Here is a 26,607-nt window from a genome sequence, read left to right on the forward strand (position 1 = left end):
CTTAATTGGTTTCCCCTGCTTCCAGTCCCTCTAATTCATCTTCCACAGTACCACTGAAGCTATCTTTTATAAAAGATAAATGAGATCATGTCATTCCCCTACTGGTTTCTTGCTGAAGTCCAAGGTCCTTCACAGACCATAAATGATCTGCCTCCTGCCTACCTTCTCTGTCTCATCTTTCACTATGTCCCCCTTTTCTCATACATCCCACATTGAGCTCCACATTACTATTAATATTTACAGTTCTCCCCATGTATCATTAGTTCTATTAGGTCCATGCACAAAGTGGAAAGATACTTCTCTCCTTTAGCTATGACCATTGCCTGTTTGTCTTAAGGACTGAATGTGCTGCCCTTCTATCCCACTGATTCTCAATCCTAGCTGTGTATTGGAATCCCCTTAAGAGCTTTGAAAAATAGCATTCTACTGGGCCCCGCCCCAGATAATTTAAATTATGGTAACTGAGCGATAGGGCAAAAGCATCCGTATTTTTTAAAAGCTTCTCAAGAAATTCTAATGTGCAATCAGGTTTGAGACTTGTTGCTAGGCTCTCTTACTTCTGTCACAGCACTAATTGAACTCTATCGCAATTATTGGTTTATCCAGCTACCTTCCTCACCACGTGGTGAGCTCTTTGAGGGCCAGGATTCTATCTTGCTATCTTTTCATTTTGACTGCTTAACACAGTGCCTAGCATTTTAAAGAGGCTCAGTAAATGATATGTAGAAGGCCACAGAAAGTTAATTTCCAAGTCCCAGGTCTCTCGATGTCTTGCCTTGTGTAAATTACCACTGGATTATATCATAGTTCCTGAGATCTTCAGATATTTTCTTTCACTCTAAGTTGTCATTAATTTCCTATCTCATGTCAGTATAGAAGAGTTGATTTGTCACAAAACACTTCATAATCTGTAGGAATCCCTCATACTTTCTGGTAATAAGCAAAGTGAGCCAGCCAATTCAAAATCTTCTTTTTCTCAAGGTCAATTTAAATCTTTAAAGATGCATTTTAAATATGAATTTTTAAATGTACTTTTGCACTGGAAACGGTTTACAAGAAATCACAGAATTTTGGCATTAGGAGGAACTTTAAATAAAGTTTCCTTCACTTTCCAAAAAAGGAAACTGGAGTTCAGATACATTGAAAAGGTGTCTAAATTCCTACAGTTAATTGGGGCCAGGGCTGGTTACCAGAGCCTAGGTATTAATACTGCCAGTTCATATTCCAATCTAAATTGTATCTTTCCTCTCCTAACCACAAAAATAATGGGATCTAAAACCCTGAGGTGATTAGTTTCATATTCTACCAACTGAGTTAGTGGAGTATGTAATTTACATTGTTTCAAGAAAGCCATCACTGTACTTATTTAGTCCCTGGGAGATTCTGGCAGTCCTGAGAGATTTTCCAAGTCAATTGGATTAGACAGAGCAATGAGAACAAAAGATGAAAATATAAAATCTGAATGTACTACTGATTACCTTGAACTAGTCATTTAACCTCAGGGCTTTAGATTCCCAATTTTAAAATTAAATTAAAAGAGCATCATTTGAATGTTTTAAAATTATGGGTTTTTTTTTTTAACCACTACAATGAGTTTGGATTAGTATATGACCTCCCTCCTTTTTTTTTTTTCTTGTTTGTTGTTAACTAAGGCATGGAATAAAGTAGTTTACTTGGTAGCGGAGGTTGTAACTTCTTAAAAAGTGAATTATTTGCCATTGCCAAATTATTTACATTTTATGTTCATTACCAGTCAGGCTTAACATCTTTCCTTCAAATGTTCCAAACCTTTCAATTTTTTCAAAACACAAAACTGGGATAGCCTGTTATCCTACTTTGTCTTTAGGACTTTATATTGGACTCTGACTTTCATAAGGGCAGTATAAAGTTATCAGTTAGATTGGGTGACTCCTCATGAGTGTCTGCATTTCAGTGAATCCAGGAAATGGATCTCAGTTTTGTGAGTACAGACAAATTTATATGGTCAACTTATTCAAAAGGTCAGAGACTTATTCAAGCTACTCAAACTCCCAAGAGATTAACTGATACACCGAATATTAAATTACAGAGAGGGCTATACCTTACAATTTGGTGGGAATATGTCTATATTTAGGGTATTCCTATCTCCAAATCAAGTTATAGTAAACTGAACTAGTAATCAAAAAGTACTTGGTATTGAAACATCATTATTATAGTTTTATTTGTACTCATAATATTCTGATTATATTCCTCTGAGAATAAAATCTCTGATAACCTTAACCACATATGGGCAATACTTTTCAATTTCAAGGTCAATTGAGGAAAAACCTGTCCCACCAGCAATACATTTACAAATCGTAACTTTGGGTAGACTATTTTTGTAACTTATCTCATTTATTTTATCTTGACTTTCTAGCCATGCAGAGGATATCAGCTAACATTCTATCCCAAAAAGTTGCCTTTTGCATTGCCAGAAAGTGATTAGTAATGTCTGTCACACTTCCTAAATGAAATAAGGCCAACAACAGCCTGATACTTTCATCTTTAGTCTAGAATTGCAATAATCAAAGAGGGGAAGCGACAACACATAACATTTTGCCTTACACTCGTAGATCCAGGCAGAAAATCTAGTTTTAGTGTTGTTTATGTGAACAGTGGCCACCTTAGGTGGTGTCTCTCCTTTTATTGGTAGATGCTTCTGTAACCTGTTGCACGCCAAGTAAAATCTCTATTGGTCCCTCTGGCACCTTGGAAGGAGCCTGCATTGCTACCAATTCAAAGTCCCTATTGATTCATACGTTCTGTATTTAGTCAACAAATATTAGGAAATGGGAAGAGAACAAGGTCCCGTGCTGGAAAGGGAGGCTTGGTCTGCAACCAATCAATTTCACGGCAGGAGATGCACAGGCAGATACATATGAAATGTAATTATTACATGGCAAAATTGAGAATTTTTCAGGACAACTAAAAATCCATCTTCTCTACTTCTTTCACAAATTCACTTATGATTCCTAACATGAAAACTTACTTTTCATTTTAAGTATAAAACATGATATAAACATTCCTAGAAACTATATTTCCCCCAATTATTGGTCAACCTAGGGAAAGTGAGATTACTTAGGTTAACAAAATAATTTTTGTTTTGTACATTGCTTTTTAAGGAAAAACATTTTTCTGGGGATGCTGGGCTTTAAGATAAATTTTAGTTACATAGAAACCAATGAATAATGGTAGAAAAGCATGATGCTTTTGATTTTTTAAAAGGTCCACTTAAAGTCAATCCATGTCAGTTTTTAAGCTTGGACTATCTTTTCTTGATATATATACTGAATCCTAAAAACTGAAGGCATTGCAGACAGAGCCCTTTTAAGAAATCAAATAGCTTCTGGGGCAATTAATATTACTTTCCAATTTAGCAAATCTCATTTTCCTTTCCCATATCTAATGATCTTTCCCTCTTCTAGAAAATACTGCCCTTCTCTTCTATGGTGTACCTTTTTTTTTTTTCTTTCAGGAGGGAGAAAAATTAGTGCTTCCTTTAGAAATCAAAATTTTTGTTCCTGGTTTTCTTCTTTTATCAGATACACAGCCACATAAATAAATGGGGAAATTTCGTACATTTGTAAATTGTCAGTACATACCTAGGAAGAACTTCTCTACCTTCTGAATATTAATATGTGACTATGTAGGCAGAATTAAAGGTATATAAACTGGAGCCCTCAGGAAAGAATAACCTCTATAGTATAATGGAGAAAGAGGAGTTTGTCTTATAAGTGCTTTGCGGATTGGCACATGATGTAAATCTATGATTCTTAGTTTTGGTTCTTGGGATCCTTTACATTCATAAAAATTAAGGATTTTATGGAGCTTTTGCTTATGTAGGTGATATGGTTTGGCTCTGTGTCCCCACCCAAATCTCATCTTGAATTGTACTCCCATAATTCCCACGTGTTGTGGCAAGGACACGGGGGGAGATAGCTGAATCATGAGGGTGGTTTCCCTCATACTGTTCTCATGGTAGTAAGTCTCATGAGATCTGATGGTTTTATCAGAGGCTTCTGCTTTTGTGTCTTCCTCATTCCCTCTTTGCCTGCTGCCATCCACGTAAGATGTGACTTGCTCCTCCTTGCCTTCCGCCATGATTGTGAGGCTTCCCCAGCCACATGGAACTGTGAGTTCTCTACTAAACCTCCTTCCTTTGTAAATTATCCAGTCTCAGGTATCTCTTTATCAGCAGCATGAAAACAGACTAATACAGTAGGTTACCTATATTCAAATTTCCAGATAAAAACATTTTAAATATACTAAATATTTACTATAATGGGGTACTGATCTAACTTATACCCTAGAGCCAGATGCTGTGGCTAGTATCTGTAATCACAGCTACTTGGGAGGCTGAAGCAGGAGGATATCTTGAGGTGAGGAGTTTGAGACCAGCTTGGCCAACACAGAGAGACCCTGTCTCTCTTAAAAACATATGAATATATATTTGTGTGTGTGTACACACACACACACACAGCCTAGAGAAGCCAATGCCATCTTTTTGCAATGTAGGAAGAGCCACGGTGAGAATGAAGTTAACAAAGAAGAAAGCATAGCTCAAAGTGACATCCTAATGACATAGTTTCAGACTCTGAATCTAGCCAACCCTGAAGCTACACAAGTCCAGACTTGTTAGGTGCATGAGCCAATGAATTTCTTTTGGCTTCAACTAGGATCAGTTGCTTGCAACCAAGCATGTCATCAGACATCTGGGTTTCCAATCGTGGGCTTCAGGGAAATAGAGTAACTGAAGCCAAGAAAAGCAAAACTGCAGATAAGGGAGGGCTACTGTGTACTTCATGCTACTGAATTGTACACTTTTAAATGGCTAAAATGGTAAATTTTATGAATGTGTATTTTACCATTTAAAAAATGGTGAGGATGAAGCTTTGGTTGCTTTAAATGTATTTTTTCCCCAAAGAAAGATAGATTATGGTCAAGAAGAACTTTAAATTGGCTGAATTAGGCTTTGTATTTTTTCCCCTAGAATTGCTGTAACTAATTCTGGTCTGAAAATAGGTGAGTACAATACAATAAGATATTTTGAGAGACAGAGAGAGAGAGCCCACATTAACATAACTTTTATTACAGTAAATTGTTATAATTGTACTATTTTATTATCAGTTATTTCTGTCAATCTCTTACGGTGACTACTATATAATTACACTTTATCATAGGTATGCACATGTAGGAAAAGACATAGAGGAGAGTCTGCACCCAGAAAAGCCCAATGAGATTTGGCCTTGCTTATACTGAAATTGTGGGCCAGGCGCGGTGGCTCATGCCTGTAATCCCAGCACTTTGGGAGGTTCAGGCGGGTGGATCACAAGGTCAGGAGATCGAGACCATCTTGGCTAACATAGTGAAACCCCGTCTCTACTAAAAATACAAAAAATTAGCTGGGCATGGTGGCGGGCGCCTGTAGTCACAGCTACTCTGGAGGCTGAGGCAGGAGAATGGTGTGAACCCGGAAGGCGGAGCTTGCAGTGAGCCGAGATAGTGCCACGGCAGTCCGGCCTGGGCAACAGAGAGAGACTCTGTCTCAAAAAAAAAAAAAAAAGAAAAAAAAGAAATTGTGATTAACCACAGAAAAACTAAGAGTTAACTGGTGGGCTAAGTGTAAATATACCAGTACTAGGAAAAAACTAACTTCAGGCCGGTCACGGTGGCTCACGACTGTAATCCCAGCACTTTGGGAGGCCAAGGCAGGTGGATTACCTGAGGTCAGGAGTTCAAGACCAGGCTGGCCAACATGGTGAAATCCCATCTCTACTAAAAATACGAAAATTAGCAAGGCATAGTGGCACACACCTGTAATCCCAGCTACTCGGGAGGCTGAGGCAGGAGAATTGCTTGAGCCCAGGAGACAGAAGTTGCAGTGAACTGAGATGGTGCCACTGCATTCCAGCCTGGCTGACACAGCAAGACTGTCTCAAAAAATAATAATAATAATAATAATAACTTCATTTCTACTGAAATATAAAGTTTCATTCCATGATAATTGTAATGAAAGCCACATGTTAACCTGTTTTTTTTTTTATGTTATCTTGGATGGTTAATGGAAACTCTTGTAGTTTTCATGATGAAAACCCTAAGAATGGAAAGAATAACTCCCTGGGCACTTCTAATTATTTACACACAAATTCCCACCCCAACCCACACCACACCCCATGCCCCATGTTTCCTGAGACATTTATCAATATTTGGAAAATGGCACTCTCTCCTACCTTTCAGAAAATTTTCTTTGGCATAATATTGATTCCAGGATGAATTCTGAAGAATGTCACACTGTAACAAGAGTAATAGTGTGTACATATTATAATATTCATTCAATAACCATCAGTAAAAGTTCACTCTAGACAGTAAAGTCACTGCGTTTTTCCTTTGTAAGGTTTGTAAAAGGTTGCTGAATTTGAGAAAGATGAATACACTTAAGAAAACCGGTTGAAAGACAAGCATTATAATTTAGTTCTATTATTATTTTTTAGGAATTTTAATACTTACAGTCAGTAAAACATAATGAATGTTAATAAACCACCATATACTTTAGAACAGGGGTCCCCAAACTCTGGGCCATGGACAGGTACCCATCCGTGGCCTATTAGGAACCAGGCCACACAGCAGGCAGTAACCATTACTGCCTGAGCTCCGCCTCCTGTCAGATCAGTGGCTGCATTAGATTGTCATAGGAGCATGAACCCTATTGTGAACTGCGGATGCGTGGGATTTAGGTTGTGGCTTCTTATCAGAATCTAATACCTTATGATCTGCGGTGTTCTAGAACAGCTTCATCCCGAAACCATCAACCCTCCCCATCCCCATCCATGGAAAAACTGTCTTCCACAAAACAGGTCCCTGGTGCCAAAAATCTTGGGGACTGCTGCTTTAGAAAGTTTAATTCATATCCACCCTTCCCACTTAAATTTTAATGAATTTAACCATCACCCCTTTTATGAATGCAGAAAGTTAGTCTCTTGTCCTCTTATTATTGATTTGTGAAATAAAGTGCCAGTTTTCTTCCAGTTTTATTCCTTTAATTAGAATAATTACAGAATATTCTAATTAAAGGAGTGCTTATTTAGTCTACCACTATACTTAAAAGGTACTTATTTAGTCTACCACCTTATTTAAAGGATGAAGGAAAAGGCCCAAATTTGTTTAGGGTCACAACCTGTTAGTGGGCAGGTTTAGACCTTACGTCTAAGATAGATGTAAGATAGACGATAAGCTCAAGGTATTTTCTAACCATTTAGAGTGTGTTGCAGAGAATAGAGATAGGTTAGGAAGATAACAATATAACCAACTATTTGCTCTTCATGTTTAGTTTGAGATAACGGAAATCATTCTCTTGGACATACTTTCTTATCTTTATCTCTCATTTCAAACTAGTTAACAACCCGTTGGCCACCAGGATCTAAGGTGACAATGGTAGGAAATGAGTTCATGACCTGGCTTAAATTTTTAATTACTGTCAAAAATACCAGCAATACACATACTAAAAACAAAAACAAAAGCAAAAAAGCCATTAATTTATTTTACCCACTTCAATTCCATCCATCATCTACTTTGTAGGCCCCATTATTTAAAATGAAATACTTAAGCACGTGAATCTTCAGAGGATGGGTAATTTCATGTTCCAACGGAACAATAAAAAACTCATAATCGGCCAGGCACGGTGGCTCACACCTGTAATCCCAGCACTTTGGGAGGCCAAGGCGGGCGGATCACGAGGTCAAGATCTTGATCGAGACCATCCTGGCCAACATGGTGAAACCCCGTCTCTACTAATAATACAAAAATTAACTGGGTGTCGTGGCACGCGCCTGTAGTTCCAGCTACTCGGGAGGCTGAAGCAGGAGAATCGCTTGAACCTGGGAGGCAGAAGTTGCAAGTGAGCCGAGATCGCGCCACTGCACTGGAGCCTGGCGACAGAGCGAGACTCCGGATCAAAAAAAACCAAAACCAAAACCAAAAAAAAACCTATCAAAGTGACTTTGAAATTTGTGTATAAACACTGATATACATTTTTTAATACTTTGCTTTTCACTTTTATGCCTCCAGGTTACTACAGCTAAGAAGAGAAAATATATACGTATGAGTGTGTGTACACACACACACACGCATATAACTTTTTAAAATTCAGAAGTTGAAAGGTCCAGAACGATAGTAAGAAACTAACGTAGAATAGCCACAGGTGATTAATAACACGTTTCATGAAAGGCACATGGAAATAAATGGCAACAAAAGCTACTTTCATGGTAATCTCACATCCCACGAATACTGAAATGAAAATCGCCGCGGCAATGGACTGTGGTTCAGGTGGAACACGTTCTCGTTCGCTAAGGAGATTGATGCTTTTCATCTAAAAGCAGCGCTCATGGCGAAGAGGCTTAAGGCCACAAAACCGTGGGACAGCAGGAGGAAGAGAAGCCAGGTATCTCCACTCCAGCTGCCCTGCCTCAGACTCCTAAGTTTCGCACGTGAGGATCGTCTTGCAGGCACTGACTGGAGATGGAATCCTAAAGCACAGGTGAAGCGGAAATCCTCCTTCAGGGAAAGCCGACTGAGGAAGCCAGCGGCTAGCACGAGGCAGGACAGGATACCTCCCTCTTCGCCCACGGCGGCCTCTCTGTCATAGTAGCCGCCGTTCTGCCACTCATGCAGCTTTCTAAGACACCTCTCGGTTCCCCAGCGCTTTCAGTGGGGCGGCCGGCCGCTCCGGAGGGCTGCAAGAGGAGGCCCGGCGTGCTGAGCCAGCCTCGCTCCCCCCGCGGTCCCCTCTTAGAAAGCCGGCCCGCCGGCGAGAGCCAGCCTAAGGCGCGGACAACCAACGAGGTGTCAGGCTCGGCAGGGGATTGCTTCTGTCTGGGGCCCGGCCGAGGTTGCGTTCGTGCCTCGCGCGCACACGCTCCGCGTTCACTCAGCCAATCCGGTGCTACTCGCGCGCCCAGGAGCGATCCGCGGTCCTACTCAGGCTGGGCCGGCTCCTTCCCGCTCCCAATACTCAGCACCCGAGCTCTCACTCCTCCCCTCACTCTCCACGAGTTCCACGCCTAGGGGTGTAGCTCCGCCCTTGTCCCCGAGTCCGCCCCCGCAACCTCCAGAGCGTGTGCTATCCTTTCCTCTCAGTCCTGCCATCTAGCTGCCTTGGGTCTCGCGCTCTGCAGAGCGTTCCGACTCTCTCCTGCCTCGTTCTGCCGCCTCCGCGCGCTCTCCCCGTGCGGCCACCGCGCCCCCCAAGCTTGCCTCCTTCTTGCCGGACTTGGGGCCGCGCGCCCTGACTCCTCCCCCTCCCGCGGACCCGCGCACTCCCGGCGCGGCCTCTCCCCTACGCAGGCCACCGAGCACTCTGCGGCCTCCCCCTCCTTCCCCGCTCTCCTCGCGCTTCTCTGGCTCCCTAGCTGTCGCGCTCTCCTCGGCGAGCGCGCTCCCGGCCCGCGCGCTCCGGGCTCCGGTTTCTCCCGGCTCCTGTCAGTGCGGTGACTGCGCTGGGAAACATGGCGACCGAGGGAATGATCCTTACTAACCACGACCATCAAATCCGTGTCGGAGTCCTTACAGGTAACCGGGGGAGGAGGTCCGGGACCTATGAGGCTGCCGTCCCTGCATTGCCTTAGGCTTTTCGCCTGTGGTGGCCCTTCTCTGCGGCCTCGGGAGGAGGGAAGGCTGAAGAAGGGAACCGCGGGGGTGCATTTTACAACCGCTGAGAACCGCCGGAGATTGGGGGTGTTCCCGCGGGTCCCCTCCCCCAGGCCCCAGGAGCCGGGGTCGACCCCGTGGGATGTTAGGCCCCAGCGCCTTCGGAAGCAAAGTCCTGGGCCCCCGGGGACCGAGGGGCCGGTGCGGAGGGCGCTGCGGGGCTCCGCGCTGTCGGTGCAGGCGGCGGGATCCCGGCTCCGCAGTCTGAAGCATGCCGCTCTCGGCTGGCCTGGGCGCATCCTCCGCTAGTGCTCTTCAGAGAGGGGGGAATCCCATCTCCACCCCCTTCCTCTCCTTCCCTTCCCCCCACCTGGGCGGCCCCACGCCAATATCTGTGCTTGCCTGGACGAGACTCAGGTGTTAATCAGATGAAACTGCTCCTCCTCGGGTTGTCCCTCGCGGGCCGGGCGTCCCCTCAGCCACCCATGGGGCACCCTTCGCCTCCCTCGGGGGATGGGGGATCGGCTTGCGTCCGGACCTCGGAAAGTGTCTGCCTTCTGCCTTTCTGAGCAAAAGGCCCTCTGTCTGCCTCGTCGTTTCCTTAGCGAGGACGGGCTGCAGCCTGCTGCCGGGGGATCCAGCTTTTTACTTGAGAGGGCAGGATTCCCCTACTCGGGCTCCTCTCCCCCTCCTTTCTGGGAACCCCCACCCCGGTAGAGCGTCCCGAGGCTGGTGAGGAGCGCACTTTTCCCGGGTCGCGTTTCCCTCCCTCGCGAAAGCCGTGTGTGTTCTGCATGTCTGATTCCGTTGCGCTGAATTTGGTTAATATCCGTCACTTCGGCGATCGGCAGTTGCTGCAGGGCATGACTTCCAAGATGAACAGCAAGCGGATTTGTAGGGGTTTCTGCTGTGGTTCTCTAATTGGCAAGGTTTATGTGTAATTGAGTGGCGAGACGGGGGTTAAAGAACCATATTTGGAATCTGAGGGCTTAGTTTGGAGTGAAGGAAATCCAAGACTCAGTGATGTGATTTCGGAAAAAGAAGCAATGTGGACGGGAATCCTAGTGTTTCCCTTACTTCTTTTTTTAATTTTTTCTTTAACTGTCAAATTCTGACAGGTCGAGACGGTGCTCGAGAAGGGACTAAATTGAGTAAGACTTGCTTTTATTATTAGGTAGAAAAAAAAATGTCTGAGACTGCCGGCAGATATTGAGTGCAAAGCTTAATTTAGCTGCTGAATTTTATGAAAAGGTGATATCCAAAGCCTCCTTTTTTCTCTTTTAAGTAAAGGATTGCCTTTCCCTGGTATTCTTTCCGTATATCGATGGTGATTAATTGAATTTTCCTAATTAAAAGACCCTTGGATAGAGAAACTACTCTAAACCAGTTGCAGAAAAGGGAACCCCCAAATCAGAAGGTGCGCTGTTCTCTTCTTTTGGTCCTGTAACTGTTTGGGTATGTGAAGATTCAGTTGTATTTCAGAATTCCTGGAGCTGACATTGCCAATTTTCGAATAATCTGATGGTGGGATGTGAAAGTGTATATCTTTTATCTACCCTCAACTTGCACTTTAAATTCTAGCCATTCTTTGACAATTAATAGAGTAGTGAGAAACCAAAATATGTCAGTTGTCTGTGGAAATAAAAAAGGCCATAGATGTTTAAAAGTTAAACCGTAGAAATATTTTTAAAATGAACATTTTCTACTTAAGCTTTCCATTAAATAATAGTTTCATTTAACGAATCAACTTACCTTTGTGAAGTGACATAGCAGATAGGTGTTGTACAGACTGCTTTGAAAGATGCAGCCCTTATCTGGTGTCCCTACAGTCTAATATGGATAACATTGATACGCAAACAAATGAAGAAACATTGTATGTAATTATTGTGCAAAACTTTTCTAAATACATTACCTATGAGTTTGGGGTTAACTGCAAAAGAAATTCCGTATTCAGATGGATTAGGAGCGAATGTGACTACCTGAAGGGAAAATTTAATACATTTACTAGGTCAAGAAGAAACTGGCAATTTTAAGGGGAGTTGAAAGTCAGCAGCCACTTTATAAATAAATATGTAGTTGATGATGAGGCTCCTGAGCGAAATAAAAATGCAATGTAAAGGCCTTGAAAAGCTGAAGTGGAATGGGTAGGTGGCATAGGTAAAATGTTAGAGAGAAGGTAACATTAACATTGACAGAGGAATTAAAGACAGTCAGGGGAAGCCATCTCATGAGAATGAGGTACAGTAGTCTAGGGGGAAAAGTCTAGGGCCAGGAACAAGGATGTAGCTGAAGGAATGAAAAGGCAGCTACAGATTTGGAATAAGTGATAATAGAGGAAAATAGGTTTTGATGATAACATGTATATTTGAAGTCAGAAGTAACTCAGGCTTTTTCTTGAAAGTTGTTGATACAGATATTGTCTACTAGGATGGAGAGGAAAGAAAACTGATTTTTCTCAAGTCTGTAACTAGTGGGTTTCATTATCAACAGCTTAATTTCTGTGGTCTTGCCTGATATACCATATGATTTGGGGGAAAGAACTTACAAAAATGAAGCTGTGCTGTACAATTTTGTGTATTCTAGAACTAAAGGTTTTGCAGTTTTACTATGTAGAATTATTCTTTACTGAACTGAAGTATTGTGATTTCATACTTAAGAAAGTTGAGTTGAACTGTGGTTTTTGTAAATTATTATTTGTGGCTCTTAAAAGGTGGAGGGTCTCTTTTAGAAAATCTCCTTGGCATGCTTCGTAATACTAATTTTAAGTATTTTATCTATATCTATTTTACAAAGATAGTGGAAAGTGTGATCTACCCACACACACATTTTACAATATGTTACTTAGTATTTTGTGAAGTCATATTGTCATTTCTAAAGTTTTTAATTGACTTTGTGACATTTTTTATTACCTGTTGAAAGATATTTGTTCTTTGAAACTTTTCATCCATTAGATGTTTTCGTTATCTTCATTTCAGTTGTGAATTTGGCAAATTTAATACATAGTCTGTTGAGACTTCTCATTAAATAAATTAATTGTATTAGGTTTATGAAAGAATAATGGTAGAAAGGGAAATATTTAGCAGAAGCATTTTTTTGCTTCATTATTTTGAATTATTAAGCACTTGAAAATGAGATTATGATAATTAATGTAACATGGATATTCTAATTATACTTTTTTTAAAATCAGGAAAATGAGAACATGTATGTATATAAAATAGGCTGTATGTGGAAACATTTTATGTTGAATATTATTGTCCATCTCTAACAACAATAACTTTGTTCGAAACTGTCTTATGTTGACTTGACAGAAATGAAAGTCACATGGTGTTTGGTGACCTAAGGTCTAGTTTGAAATATTTCTGTGTCTAATTAGTTGTCTACTTGTATTACTATTTATAGAAGAGACTAGAGGTAATATGGTAATGAGTAACATGAAGCAAATAAACAAGTATCTGCTACTTGAAAATTAGAAACAAGATGTGGTGCAGATGTAGAATTTTTTTCTAACGGCTTTAGTAGTGATTATACTTGAAGTCAATCTTACCAGTTACATAGCAGGCTCACTATATCTGGAATATGTCACTCTTCACATACTTTTTTCTATTTTGAAAGAAGCTGTTTATCAAAGCAGCATACTAGTTTTACCTGTAAAAGCTCTACAGAAACATTACTAGGAAAATAATGACTACATGTATCTATAGAATGTAGAATCATATAGATTATTCCATTGGCTACTTAATATCATATTAGTTCGCTACAGCTAATGTTTGATACCAGGGTACTTAGCTGAAGATGATAATCCATTACCTAAATTGCCACTAATAGGGGCATGAATGAGAAAAAGGTACAAATTTTTGGGAAAGGGCATTTTTAAAAATCATATTTTTGCTGTAGTAATATACATTTTAATTGCACTAACCTGTTGATTTGAAATCAGTAAGAGATATTGGAACAAATATAAGACTAGGTACTAGAGATTAGTTAAAAGACTAATTGTAAATGAGAACATCAAAATATTACAGTAACATGTAGGGAGTATTTCAGTTATTCATAAATGAAGTCATTCAAAGTATTAAAAAAATAAGCTTGAGCCAAGCAGATGCTACCCTTATAACTCTGCAATTGTTTAAGCATTTACTTTTTTACATTCTTGAAACCTGTTCTGGTATATTATGTGTCAATATTATTTTTTGAAAAGCCCATTTATTGATAAGGATATATACATATTATATCTGTTTTGAGAATAGATGTCATTAAGTAGGCAAATTACTATTAAATCCTACTAAGTGGAACTGTATGTTCTGCCTAACTTAGCTGTTTTTTTAATATGTGTTTTTTATATTGATCTATATGACTTGAAAGGAATCCTATTTCTTGAAATAGATTGTTATTTTGTGAATTTTTTGTTGAAAGCAATGTATTAGAGAATTAAATGTTTAGGCAAAGTAGGAAAATGTTAAATTAATTTCTAATGAATATACTTAGTACTATTATCATTGGTCAAAGACTTGAAAAAGTATTAGTTGCTATACAATGAGAATTTTAACTATATTAAAAACACGTGACAATTTGACTTCAAAGTGAATATACTTAATACTATCATCACTGGCCAAGGACTTGAAAAAGTATTAGTTGCTATACAATAAGAGTTTTAAATACATTAAAAACACATATGACTATTTGACTTCAAGTAGGCATATAGTGGAAAGTCAATAGTATGTTTTTAGGGAGGAAGTGACGAATAAGAGTCTATTTTTAATCTTGCTAGTGATCGATTCCTGGCTAAGTTGAACAGGGTGTTTTTAAAAACGATCAGTAAAATAGATAAAATCTATTACTCTGTTTCTGTAAATAGGATTGAAGAATAATGAAGCATATTTGGAATTTGAAAGGTATTAAAAAAAGATCCTGAAAAAGAAAGTAGTGAAACCACAAAGGATTTCTTCCTTCACATCTGGGCAGAGAAGATAAATACCAAGGAAGAAGAAAAGATTGTTTAACCTACTTAAAAGTAATTGGGACTGTAGTCAATATGAATGGCATCTAATCTCACTTTCATTAAAAAGTTTTTTTGAGTGAACTCTCAAAAAGGAAATGTTTAATGAAGTATTGCTAGGTAGAAGTTCTATCCAGGTTCTTTAATGAATTTATAAACTAAATTGTTTTTAATAAATTAATTTTAACTAAGTAGAGCTTCTTGAAAATTTTGTGTTTAAACAACCCCAACAATTTTAGCAGTAGCTTTGTCAGTATTTATACATTTCGAAAGAGTGTAATTAAATTTACCATGCTTTAAAAAGAATTCTTAATTTGAAAAATAAAGCAGCAAGGAAATGAAATATGATGAAGGAATTGTCACCATAATTTGGGGCATTTTTCTCAAACTGGAGTACATGACATTGTGTCAAGGGATACCTATAAGGCTTAGAATCTAAGCCATAGGAACAAACATAATAATTTTTTAAGTACCAATTTTACTTGATGGTATTAATTTAAATAACTTTAATAATAAGATAAGCATGAGTAAATTAGGCACAAAATATAGAATTCACATGAGGCTTTAAGATGAAATTAGAAACTTCAAAGAAATTTCAGGTGAGCCCATTATATTTCAAGTGAGCTCCAGATCTCGTCATTCTTCTGTGTTATTGACACTTCATGGCAAAAAATTTAAGGAGCACTGGATCATAGAAAGAACACTGTAAGAACTATGTTCTCATACTATTCTGGCTAGTAAAGTTTTGTAACCTTCAGTATATTATGTAACCCTCTCTCAGCTTTTCTTACCACTAAAATGAAGAAATCACTCTCTAAGATCACTTCAAGGCTGTCATGGCAGTATATGTTTCTATCTTTTAGCATTCTGACCAGCAGGAAAGAGAAATATAGGATATTAGACCTAGTTAATTTTTTTCTGTCTTTATAATGGGAATGCTTATAGGGGAGGGTAGGTTATACATAAAAATGCAAGAGAATAAGAAATAGAATAATGATCAAAGAAGGAAAATATTTAGATTTTTTATTTAGAAATTTTTGTGACATTAATCTTTCTGTTATTAGCAATCTTACACTTAGGTTTCAGACACAGCTCAGGACTGACTTTGTCAATAAAATATTTCCTAGGAATTATTCTCTTCAATGATGTCTTTCTTTGTTTTCCTTACAACGTTTATAAATGTTGTCTATACCCTGTAATCTATATGTGGGAGGCTGCATGGTATAGCTTAAAAAGGATAGAACTTTGGAGTCAGATAGACTTGGACTTCAGACCCTCATTTGCCCTTTATTTTGGGAAGTCATTTCACCTCTCTGAATTTCAGTTTTCTTCTCCAAAATGAAGATGGCAATATCTACTTTACAAAATTTTCAGAACTAATAGAGGTAACGCATATGAAAATGCCTAGCATTTTCAGATGAGATACTCAGTTATTTTTGGTTCCTTCCTCTTTGTATGTTGCTTTGGGAGCAACTTCCCACAGTTTCGTGTATACATGTCTTATTCAAAGTAGATTTTAAAGTTCTTGAGATATATGGTTATGTTCTTTACTTCTTTTGTGCCCTTTTGTCATAGCGTCTGTTAATGAAGTAATTGGATAGAAGGTGTTTAATAAAAAAATTGGGTGGTGTAAAATTTATATGGTACCTTAAGAAACATTTAGGTAAACCAGAACTTGGCTATTATTACTAAAAGGATAGTTTAGGGTAGATGGAGTGAAGTTGATTAGTTTTTAAAAGGTATGTTTTTCTGGTAATAGGATGATATTTATAATGATGTGTGTTTGAGATGTTTTATAGCATTCAATTTTGTGTATTGTTTTAGTTGGGTATCGTTTGTGTGAGATAATTTTAGACTAATGAAATTTGATATCTTAAAAACTAAAAATTTGAAATTATAGGTAAAATTCTGAAAATGCTGTTAATGTTGATTCTGGTGATCAAAATAACACTGTTAGGAGTCAAAAGTTATGCCTCTTCTCCCACCTTCAAGATAAGCACATTTTACCACAGTTTCCTTACCTTTAAATGGGGGTAAGTGTGTTTACCTTGATGGGTTAATGTGAGAAATGAAATAATGCATTCAGTATTCAACACCTACTATGTACCAAGGCCCTGTGCTAAGTGAGGGATACAATAGTGATTAAGACAGTTCAATCTTTCTTGTCTTGAAGCATATATTCTAGCACTACTGTGAAAACATTATTCAGTCAAGTTGAATATTGACACATTCATGCTTCATTTATGTTTCATTTCAAGGAATAAGGTACTTTTATATTTTATTTTTTAAGTAGATAACAAGTACAAGCACCAAAACTGTTTTTATGTCAAGCCATTTTTTTGATACACATTTTTTTTTTTTTGAGACGGACTCACTCTGTCGCCCAGGCTGGAATGCAGTGGTGCGATCTCAGCTTGCTGCAACCTCTGCCTCCCGGATTCAAGTGATTCTCCTGCCTCAGCCTCCCGAGTAGCTGGGATTACAGGCGCCTGCCACCATGCCCGGCTAATTTTTTTTTTTTTTTTTGTATTTTTAGTAGAGACAGAGTTTTACCATGTTGGCCAGGCTGGGTTTGAACTCCTGACCTCAAGTGATCTACCTGCCTTAGCCTCCCAAAGTGCTGGGATTACAGATGTGAGCCACCGTGCCTGGCCAGCAATTATATTTCTACATTCTATTCTGAATATCTGTTACTGTGACATGATAGTATGTTTCCATAACGTATATGCTTTTCAGGTTTTATCCACTTGCCCTTCCTCTTCCTGCCCTGCCCTTCTAATCTACTATATCCTTGGGAACCACATAAACTTGCTAAGAATTATTTGTGATATTACATCCAGTTAGATTTGAAGTGAGGGTCTAAAGGCACATATTTTCACTTTTGGGTTCAGGGCATCAGAAAATGAGTGGGTATTACTATAATAAATAGCTTTATTTCTTTGTATAGTACTTCACGATTTCAGGATCATGGCTAAATGTGTCTGCCTGATGTTGTAAATGTTAATAAAAATCCACTCTATGAGTGAAAGAGATTAAGTGCAATTTGAATGCTAAGTAAAAATGAAATGTTTCTTTTAATTATTTCTTGTTCTTTTAAAAAACACATTAATGTGCACTTGAAATTAATAATCTTTAAAGTCTAATTAATGGTTAAGAACTGTTGGATATCTTATAAATAAGAAACTGAGCCAGGCACAGGGGCTCACGCCTGTAATCCCAGCACTTTGGGAGGCCGAGGCGGGCAGATCACGAAGTCAGGAGATTGAGACCATCCTGGCCAACATGGTGAAACCCCACCTCTACTAAAAATACGAAAATTAGGCAGGCATGGTGGTGTGTGCCTGTAATCCCAGCTACTCGGGAGGCGGAGGCAGGAGAATCACTTGAACCCCTGAGGCAGAGATTGTAGTGAGCCAAGACTGTGCCACTGCACCCCAGCCTGGCCACACAGTGAGACTCCATCTCAAAAAAAAAAAAAAAAAAAAAAAGAAGAAACTGAATAGAGTAAAAATACTATTTTCAGACGTAAAAAGATGAAGGAACATTTACACTGTGGTGCCCTCCTCTTCACTTTCACCTAAGAGTCTATACAGAACATTTTGATTATAGTCTAAACTTTAAAAATTATGCTTTCATAAAATTAACATCCACATTGTAGAAGTTACGTTTGAATTAAACTGCAAGTGGGCACTACCCAAAGCAATCTACAGATTCAATGCAGTCCTATCAATGACATTCTATACCAATCACATTCTTCACAGAAATAGGAAAAAAAAAGTTAAAATTTGTATGGAACCATAAAGCCAAAGCACTCCTGAACAAAAAGGACAAAGCTGGAGACATCATACTATCAGACTTTAAAATATACTACAAAGTGATAGTAACCAAAACAGCATGGTACTGGTGTAAAAACAGACACATAGACCAAAGGAACAGAATCAAAAACCCAGAAATTAATCCTCATATCTACAGCCAACTGAGTTTTGAGAAAGGTCCCAGGAACACTTGCTGATGAAAGGACAGTATCTTCAAGAAATGTTTCTGGGAAAAAGGATATCCATATGCAGAAGAATGAAACTAGAGCCCCACCTCTTATTCTGTACAAAAATTAACTCAAAATGAATCAAAGACCTACATGTAAAACAGGAAACTATGGAACTGCTAGAAGAAAACATAGGGGAAATGTTTCAGGACATTGGTCTGGGAAAAAAATTTATAAATAAGACCTCAAAAGCACAGGCAAAAAAAGCAAAAATAAACAAGTGGATTATAGCAAACTAAAAAGCTTTTATACAGCAAAGGAAATAACCAACAGAATGAAAGGCAGCCTATAGAATGGGAGAAAATATTTGCAAACTGTTCATCTGACAGGGGATTAATATCTAGGATATACAAGAAACTCAAACATCTTAACAGCCAAATAAATAAATAAATAAATAACCCAGAAAAAAAAAAACAAAAAAAACCTGCAAAAATGCAATCTGATTAAAAAAAGATGGGATATTTCTCAAAAGAAGACACACAAATGGCCAAAAAATATATTAAACAATGTTCAGCATCATTAATCATCAGGAAAGTGCAAATCAAAACCACAGTGAGGTATTCTCTTACCCCAGTTAGGATCACTGTTATCAAAAAGACAAAGAATGACAAATGCTGCCAAGGATGTAGAGAAAAGGGACCTCTTATATACTGTTGATAGGAATGTAAACAAGTACAGCCACTATGGAGAACGGTATAGAGGTTCTTTAAAGGACTGCAGATAGAACTACCATATGATCCATCAATTTCACCACTCGGCACTTACCCAAAGAAAAGGAAATCAGTATACGGAAGAGACATGTGTACCATATTTACTGCAGCACTATTCACAATAGCTAAGATATAGACTCAATCTAGGTGTCCAACAGCAGATGAATGGACAAAGAAATTATGGTATATATGCATAATGGAATACTGTTCAGCCATAAAGAATGAAATCCTATCATTCATGGCAACATGGATGGAACTGAAGGACATTATATTAAGTGAAATAAGCCAGGAATGGAAAGTTAAACACTGCATGTCCTCACTATTATGTGGAAACTAAAAAAAGTTGGTTTCATAGAAGTAAAGTAGAACAGAGGATACTAGAGACTGGGAAGAGTCGGGGGAAGGGGATACAGGGAGAAATGTGTTATAGGATACAAAATTACAGCTAGATTGGAGAAATAAATTCTAGTCTTCTGTAGCATTGTAGGGTGACTATAGTTAACAGTAATATATAGTTTCAAATAGCTAGAAGGAGGATATTGAATGTTCTCAACACAAAGAAATGATAAATGTTCAAGATGATGGATATATTAATTATCTAATCTGATCACCATACATTATATGTATTGAGACATCACTATGTATCTCATAAGTATGTATAATTATTGTATGTCAATGTAAAATATAAAAGAAAATTTAAAAAATTGCAAATAAGAAAGCTCCTGAATTCTTATGTCATTCTTTTAATTAGTTAAATTTATTAAAGTATATTTATGTGTTATAAAGAATGTAATAATACAGAAAGGTAAAATGCGAAATTAAGCCTCATCACATTACTTCTCTAGTTTCTCTCTAGTGTTAACCACTTAAAAAATCTTTTTGTTTATTCTTTTGTATACAGGCATATATTTGATGTATTTGAATATGTGTATGTGTATCATACAGTACATCAGAGCTTGCAAATTGATGGACCACTGGCCCTAATTGACCAGTGTTTCATTAGTCCCCTACTGTATTTTAGAAAAAGTATTTGTTTCTAACACTTAAAAAAAGATATTTCATATAAAATCCATATTTTTTTTGCTTCTTAAGATTCAGCAACACACAACATGTTTCTCACATAATAGTTGTTTAGAGTTACTGTCCGCATAAGATAGGACATGCGTTCTTCAGTTTCCCACAGTTTCTGTTTAATACGTGTTGGCTGCCTGACCTTGATAGGCATTTGAGATTGTGATTCTTGCTCATACATAGTATTTCGCACTTTCTTCCTTCACTCCCTAACTCTGTAGCATATTTTGGACATCTTTTCATATTAGTGAAAATAATAGTGGTTAACTTTATTGAGAGCCTATGAAGTGTAAAATACCTTCTAGAGCCTGTTACAGAGCCTATTCATTTAATCCTCGTAATAATATGTTAGTGTTATCACCATTTTACAGCTGAAGAAATTGTCGCAGAGAGAGATTAAGTAACTTGCTCAAGTTAGTGCAGTAAACGAACAGGCTGCAAATTGAATCTATGTAATCTGTCCGTAGAGTGTAAGCTCTTAACTACTACATGATACTCCTCTTTGGCATGTCAGAATTATTTCATAGAGATCTTTAATGGGTCTTTCACTTTAATGGGTCTTACTGCATTGTAGGTTATGCTATATTTAATTAGTCCCTAATTGATGGACATCGAGGTTTCTGATTTTTCACTGAGACAGATGTTGTAGATAATAATATTATACATTTATCATTACAAGTTTATAAGTTTTTTATAATGTAAGATTATCATCTGTAGAATTTTGGGGTCAAGGGTATATGAACTTAAAAATTTTAATAGATAATTTACTTTCCAATAAGGATGTATTAATTAATATTCCCACCTTCATTGGGTATTAGCTTTTTAGCTTTACAAGTTCTTTTGAATATACCTCTTGAGTTACACAGGATCCTTTTATTAGGATTCTTTATTGCAAATGAGAGTTACTGAGATCAAAATTAGCTTAAGTGAAGGGGGAAACTTACATAGCCATAGATTACAGAGGAGGAGCTGACTTAAGGGACTCAAATAATGTGATCGGGAAGAAGTGTAATCATGGACTCTTACTCTCCATTTCAGTGCTCTGTTTTCTGAGTATGTTGCAGGCTGACTTTCTTCTTATAGTCAGAATTGTGAGGTTATAGAGGAGGGGTAGATTGAGAAGTTATAGTAATAGTTTCATGTTTCCCCTTCCCAATTAGTGAGTCCAGAGGAAATATTTTCTTTTTTTTTTTAACTTTTATTTTAGTTTCAAGGGTACATGTGCAGGTTTGTTATATAGGTAAACTCATGTCAGAGGGGTTGTTTTACAGATTATTTCATCACCTAGCTACTAAGCCTGGTACCCAATAGTTATTTTTCCTGCTTATCCCTCTTCCCACTCCCTACCCTCAAGCAGGCCCCAGTGTCTGTCGTTCCCTTCTTTGTGTCCATGAGTTCTTTTAGCCCCCACTTGTAAGTGAGAACATCTGGTATTTGGTTTTCTGTTCCTACATTAGTTTGCTGAGGATTATGACCTCCAGCTCCATCCATGTTCCCACAAAAGACATGATCTCATTTTTTTTTATGGCTGCATAGTATTCCATGATGTATGTATACAAACCACATTTTCTTTATCCAGTTTGCCATTGGTGGGCATTTAGGTTGATTCCATGTCTTTGCTATTATGAATAGTGCTACAGTGAACATTCATGTGTATGTGTCTTTATGGTAGAGTGATTTCTATTTCTCTGGGTATATACCCAGTAATGGAATTGCTGGGTTAAATGGTGGTCAGAGGAAATTTTTTTTTTCTCGTGACATTTGTATATAAACTTCCAGGATGCTCACCTGGCACGACTCACATGTCAATTTTGGAGCCCGTCATTGTAACCAGGAGGTTGAGGCTTGATTGGCCAGGTCTGTATCACATGTCCATCCTCGGGAGTGGGGATACTAAATAGGTAACCTCACCAGGATCACATAGAGAGGGTATCTTAGTGTGGGCTGCTGTAACAAAATACTTAGACTGGGTAATTTATAAATAACAGAAATTTATTTCTTACAGTTCTGGAGGCCGGGAAGTCAAAGATCAAGGCACTAGCAGATCTGGTCTGGTGAGGGCCTGTTCCTCAGGGACAGTGCCTTCTTAACTGTGGCTTTCTAGCTATGTCCACATATGTTGGAAGGGCAAGAGGGCTCCCTCAAGCCTCTTTTATGAGGGCACTAATCCCATTTATGAGGGTGGACCCCTTGTGACCTAATCTCCTCCAAAGGTTCTACTTCTTTAAGACCATCACAGGGTGGGTTGGGATAGGGGGTCTGGTTTCAACATTTTGGAGGGGGACACACACATTCAGACCACAGCAGAGGGAACAAGGGAAGTCTTTAAAAGGAGAGGAGTTTCTGTCACTAAAAGGGGAAAAGTGTGCTGAGCAAGCAGACAACTTTTTTTTTAGAGGTTCCTTGAAGTCTTGATGCCTTTTTGCTTCATTCTTTTTTTCCCTGAGAATGTAGTTCATTATATCAGTCACTGTTTCTTCTTTCTCCTGCTTCTGCCATGAAGATGCTCCTCTGGCAGATAGTTTCAAATTGGAATTGGAATAAGTTAGGGTGTGGCAATCAATGGCTTAAACCCAGGCCCCTGTGATGTGAAGGGTGGTTAATTTGTATATCAGGAGAACTCATAATGATTGACCACCACTTTTTCATACTCTATATAAAAGAGTGGTTCTCTAAAGACATTTTAGAATAGTAATACACACATAATTGAAATATTTTACCCATTTTTTAAAGAGCCCTTTATGTTGCTTTATTTTGAATTTATGATCACCTATGGGTCTTGGTCTTTTTTTCTACAAATGGTGCCTCCCAGTGTTTTCCTAAATTTTGTTCTAGCAACACTTGTCCGGGAGATGTTATAGTATGTATTATATGAAAATGCTTTTACGTGATCAAATAAATGTGGAAAGTGCCACATAATGTATCCCTCCATTTGGAGATTCACAGTATATGAAGGCATATTAAAGATGTGAGTAATAATTGTGGAACCTCTTTTTTTTTTTAATTTTATTTATTTTTATTTTTTAACTCTTTTTACTTTTTTATTTTTTACATTGTAGAAGTTATCATTATAAACTTTTTCAATCCAAGGGTTTATAACAGTATTTTTTTTTTCATTTTCTTTTTTTTTTTGTATTTATTTATTTATTTTTTTATTGATCATTCTTGGGTGTTTCTCGCAGAGGGGGATTTGGCAGGGTCATAGGACAATAGTAGAGGGAATGTCAGCAGATAAACAAGTGAACAAAGGTCTCTGGTTTTCCTAGGCAGAGGACCCTGCGGCCTTCCGCAGTGTTTGTGTCCCTGGGTACTTAAGATCAGGGAGTGGTGATGACTCTTAACGAGCATGCTGCCTTCAAGCATCTGTTTAACAAAAGCACATCTTGCACCGCCCTTAATCCATTTAACCCTGAGTGGACACAGCACATGTTTCAGAGACCACAGGGTTGGGGGTAAGGTCACAGATCAACAGGATCCCAAGGCAGAAGAATTTTTCTTAGTACAGAACAAAATGAAAAGTCTCCCATGTCTACTTCTCTCTACACAGACACGGCAACCATCTGATTTCTCAATCTTTTCCCCACCTTTCCCGCCTTTCTATTCCACAAAACCGCCATTGTCATCATGGCCCGTTCTCAATGAGCTGTTGGGTACACCTCCCAGACGGGGTTGTGGCTGGTCAGAGGGGCTCCTCACTTCCCAGTAGGGGCGGCCGGGCAGAAGCGCCCCTCACCTCCAGGATGGGGCGGCTGGCCGGGCGGGGGGCTGACCCCCCCACCTCCCTCCTGGACGGGGCGGCTGGCCTGGCGGGGGCTGACCCCCACCTCCCTCCCGGACAGGGTGGCTGCCGGGCGGAGACGCTCCTCACTTCCCAGACGGGGTGGCTGCCGGACGGAGGGGCTCCTCACTTCTCAGATGGGGCGGCTGCCAGGCAGAGGGTCTCCTCACTTCTCAGATGGGGCGGCCGGGCAGAGACGCTCCTCACCTCCCAGACGGGGTCGCGGCTGGGCAGAGGCGCTCCACATCCCAGACGGGACGGCGGGGCAGAGGCGCTCCCCACATCCTAGATGGGATGGCGGCGGGGAAGAGGCGCTCCTTACTTCCTAGATGGGATGGCGGCCGGGCAGAGACGCTCCTCACTTTCCAGACTGGGCAGCCAGGCAGAGGGGCTCCTCACATCCCAGACGATGGGCGGCCAGGCAGAGACGCTCCTCACTTCCCAGACGGGGTGGCGGCTGGGCAGAGGCTGCAATCTCGGCTCTTTGGGAGGCCAAGGCAGGCGGCTGGGAGGTGGTTGTAGCGAGCGGAGATCACGCCACTGCACTCCAGCCTGGGCACCATTGAGCACTGAGCGAACGAGACTCCGTCTGTAATCCCGGCACCTCGGGAGGCCGAGGCTGGTGGATCACTCGCGGTCAGGAGCTGGAGACCAGCCCGGCCAACACAGCGAAACCCCGTCTCCACCAAAAAAATACGAAAACCAGTCAGGCGTGGCGGCGTGTGCCTGCAAATGCAGGCACTCGGCAGGCTGAGGCAGGAGAATCAGGCAGGGAGGTTGCAGTGAGCCGAGATGGCAGCAGTACAGTCCAGTTTTGGCTCCGCATCAGAGGGAGACCGTGGAAAGAGAGGGAGAGGGAGAGGAGGGAGAGGGAGACCTCTTAACCTGTATTTAGTCTAGTGCTTCCAAATTTATTTGAAAATTAAACACTTTTTCAAGATACACCTGAGTTCTGTTCAACACCTTTTTAGGAGATGGTGGTCTTTCCCCTGCAGATGATCTCTTGAAAATCTGTGTATGATTTTTATATGTGTTCTTTTACTTTTTTTTTGCTGTAGAAATAGTGGTTTTTCTACAATAATCTTTATTGTGAAAATTAATTATTTTACCCTGGATTTACCTTTAAAATATATAATTTTTTTTCTAATCACCACCTCTTTTTTTGTTTGTCCTTTTTTTTTCCTGTTAAAATGTTGACTGAATATATTCTTATTTGATTCTGAAAATCTATGATAGCAAAGACTAGAAACTGACCAGTCTTGGTTCTGTTACCACTATGTGGGGAAAGAACACTGGATGAAATTCTATTTTGGATTTTTTCAGTGGGAGTTTAGTATCATTATTTGTAAAATGGAAAGTTGAGTAGATGATCTCTAAAATCCCCTTCAGCTCTAAAATTTTATTAATCCTAAATCTGAGGAACATGCCTCATGTTTACCATCCCATCATTGCTGAAATCTATTAGTGACGGCAAAATTATTGATCTAAAGTGTTTTCCTTCAAACAGGAAAAATTACTAGAAAAAGACACAGACATTCATAACAAGTGTAAATGAAAATAAATGTCTGTTACTTCCACTGCACAATATGTGCAATTTTATTTCATTCAATATCATGTGCTACAGAGGTTCAAATTGCTAAATATATAGACCTTAGAAAAAATTATATGAACTTAAGTGTAATGACAGATTCCCACAATCAAGCTTAGAAGAATAATAGTGATTTAGGGGTATTTGAAGTATTACTTTTTCTTTTTAAATTTAAAATGTATTGCTACACTAGAGATCTGGAAAACAAAAAATTAGCACTCCCTCCAAAATAGTTATTATTTTGCTATTGTAAATTTAAAATAAAGCTGTTGTAAAATAAGACATAATACATTTGATGAACAATATTATGTTTTAGGTTCACACAGATACTCAGAATAGTAGGTGGGCTCTGGATTAGACCACCTGGGTTTATACCTAAGTGAAGTTTTTAGAGTTACTTCTCTAAGCTTTAGTTTTTTTCATCTGTAAAATGGAAAATAATACTAATATGCCTGCCTTAGAGGGTTGTTGTGGTAAGTGAGATAATGAAGTAAACCTTTAATGAGTGTGCCCACATATTAAATATTCATGAAATGTTTGTTGTGTATTATAATACATTTGAATATAATTACCTTAATAAACAGGGCAACAGAAGCAACCTGTACAACTTTTGGGTATCTGACCTCAATCTTGGTGTATCCCCATGCCCTTTCCCCACTATTTTATCTTATTTTAGCAACATCATTAAGGTTCAGTACTGAGCTGGGGTTCTGCTTGATCTAAATTCTTGTTTTCCAGCTTAAGTTTTGGGCAGTTAGAGTT

General features: G+C 39.1%; 1 protein-coding gene and 1 pseudogene across 15 annotated transcripts in view; one reads left to right on the forward strand and one right to left on the reverse strand.

Annotated features, from left to right (window-relative positions):
- Nucleotides 1-9,309, reverse strand: part of LOC134756447 (histone-lysine N-methyltransferase SETMAR-like) — a 245,731-nt pseudogene extending 236,422 nt beyond the window's left edge.
- GPHN (gephyrin) overlaps nt 6,332-26,607 on the forward strand; it is a 674,811-nt gene continuing 654,535 nt past the window's right edge. For all 15 annotated transcript variants that reach the window (XM_055362127.2, XM_055362134.2, XM_055362131.2 and 12 more), the window contains exon 1: nt 6,332-9,582. In XM_055362127.2, coding sequence (XP_055218102.1) covers nt 9,519-9,582 — 64 coding nt within the window. In that variant the 5' untranslated portion in view covers nt 6,332-9,518. The remainder of the gene's footprint in view (nt 9,583-26,607) is intronic.

This window comes from Gorilla gorilla, chromosome 15 (assembly GCF_029281585.2).
Source record: "Gorilla gorilla gorilla isolate KB3781 chromosome 15, NHGRI_mGorGor1-v2.1_pri, whole genome shotgun sequence".
Lineage (NCBI taxonomy): Eukaryota > Metazoa > Chordata > Mammalia > Primates > Hominidae > Gorilla > Gorilla gorilla.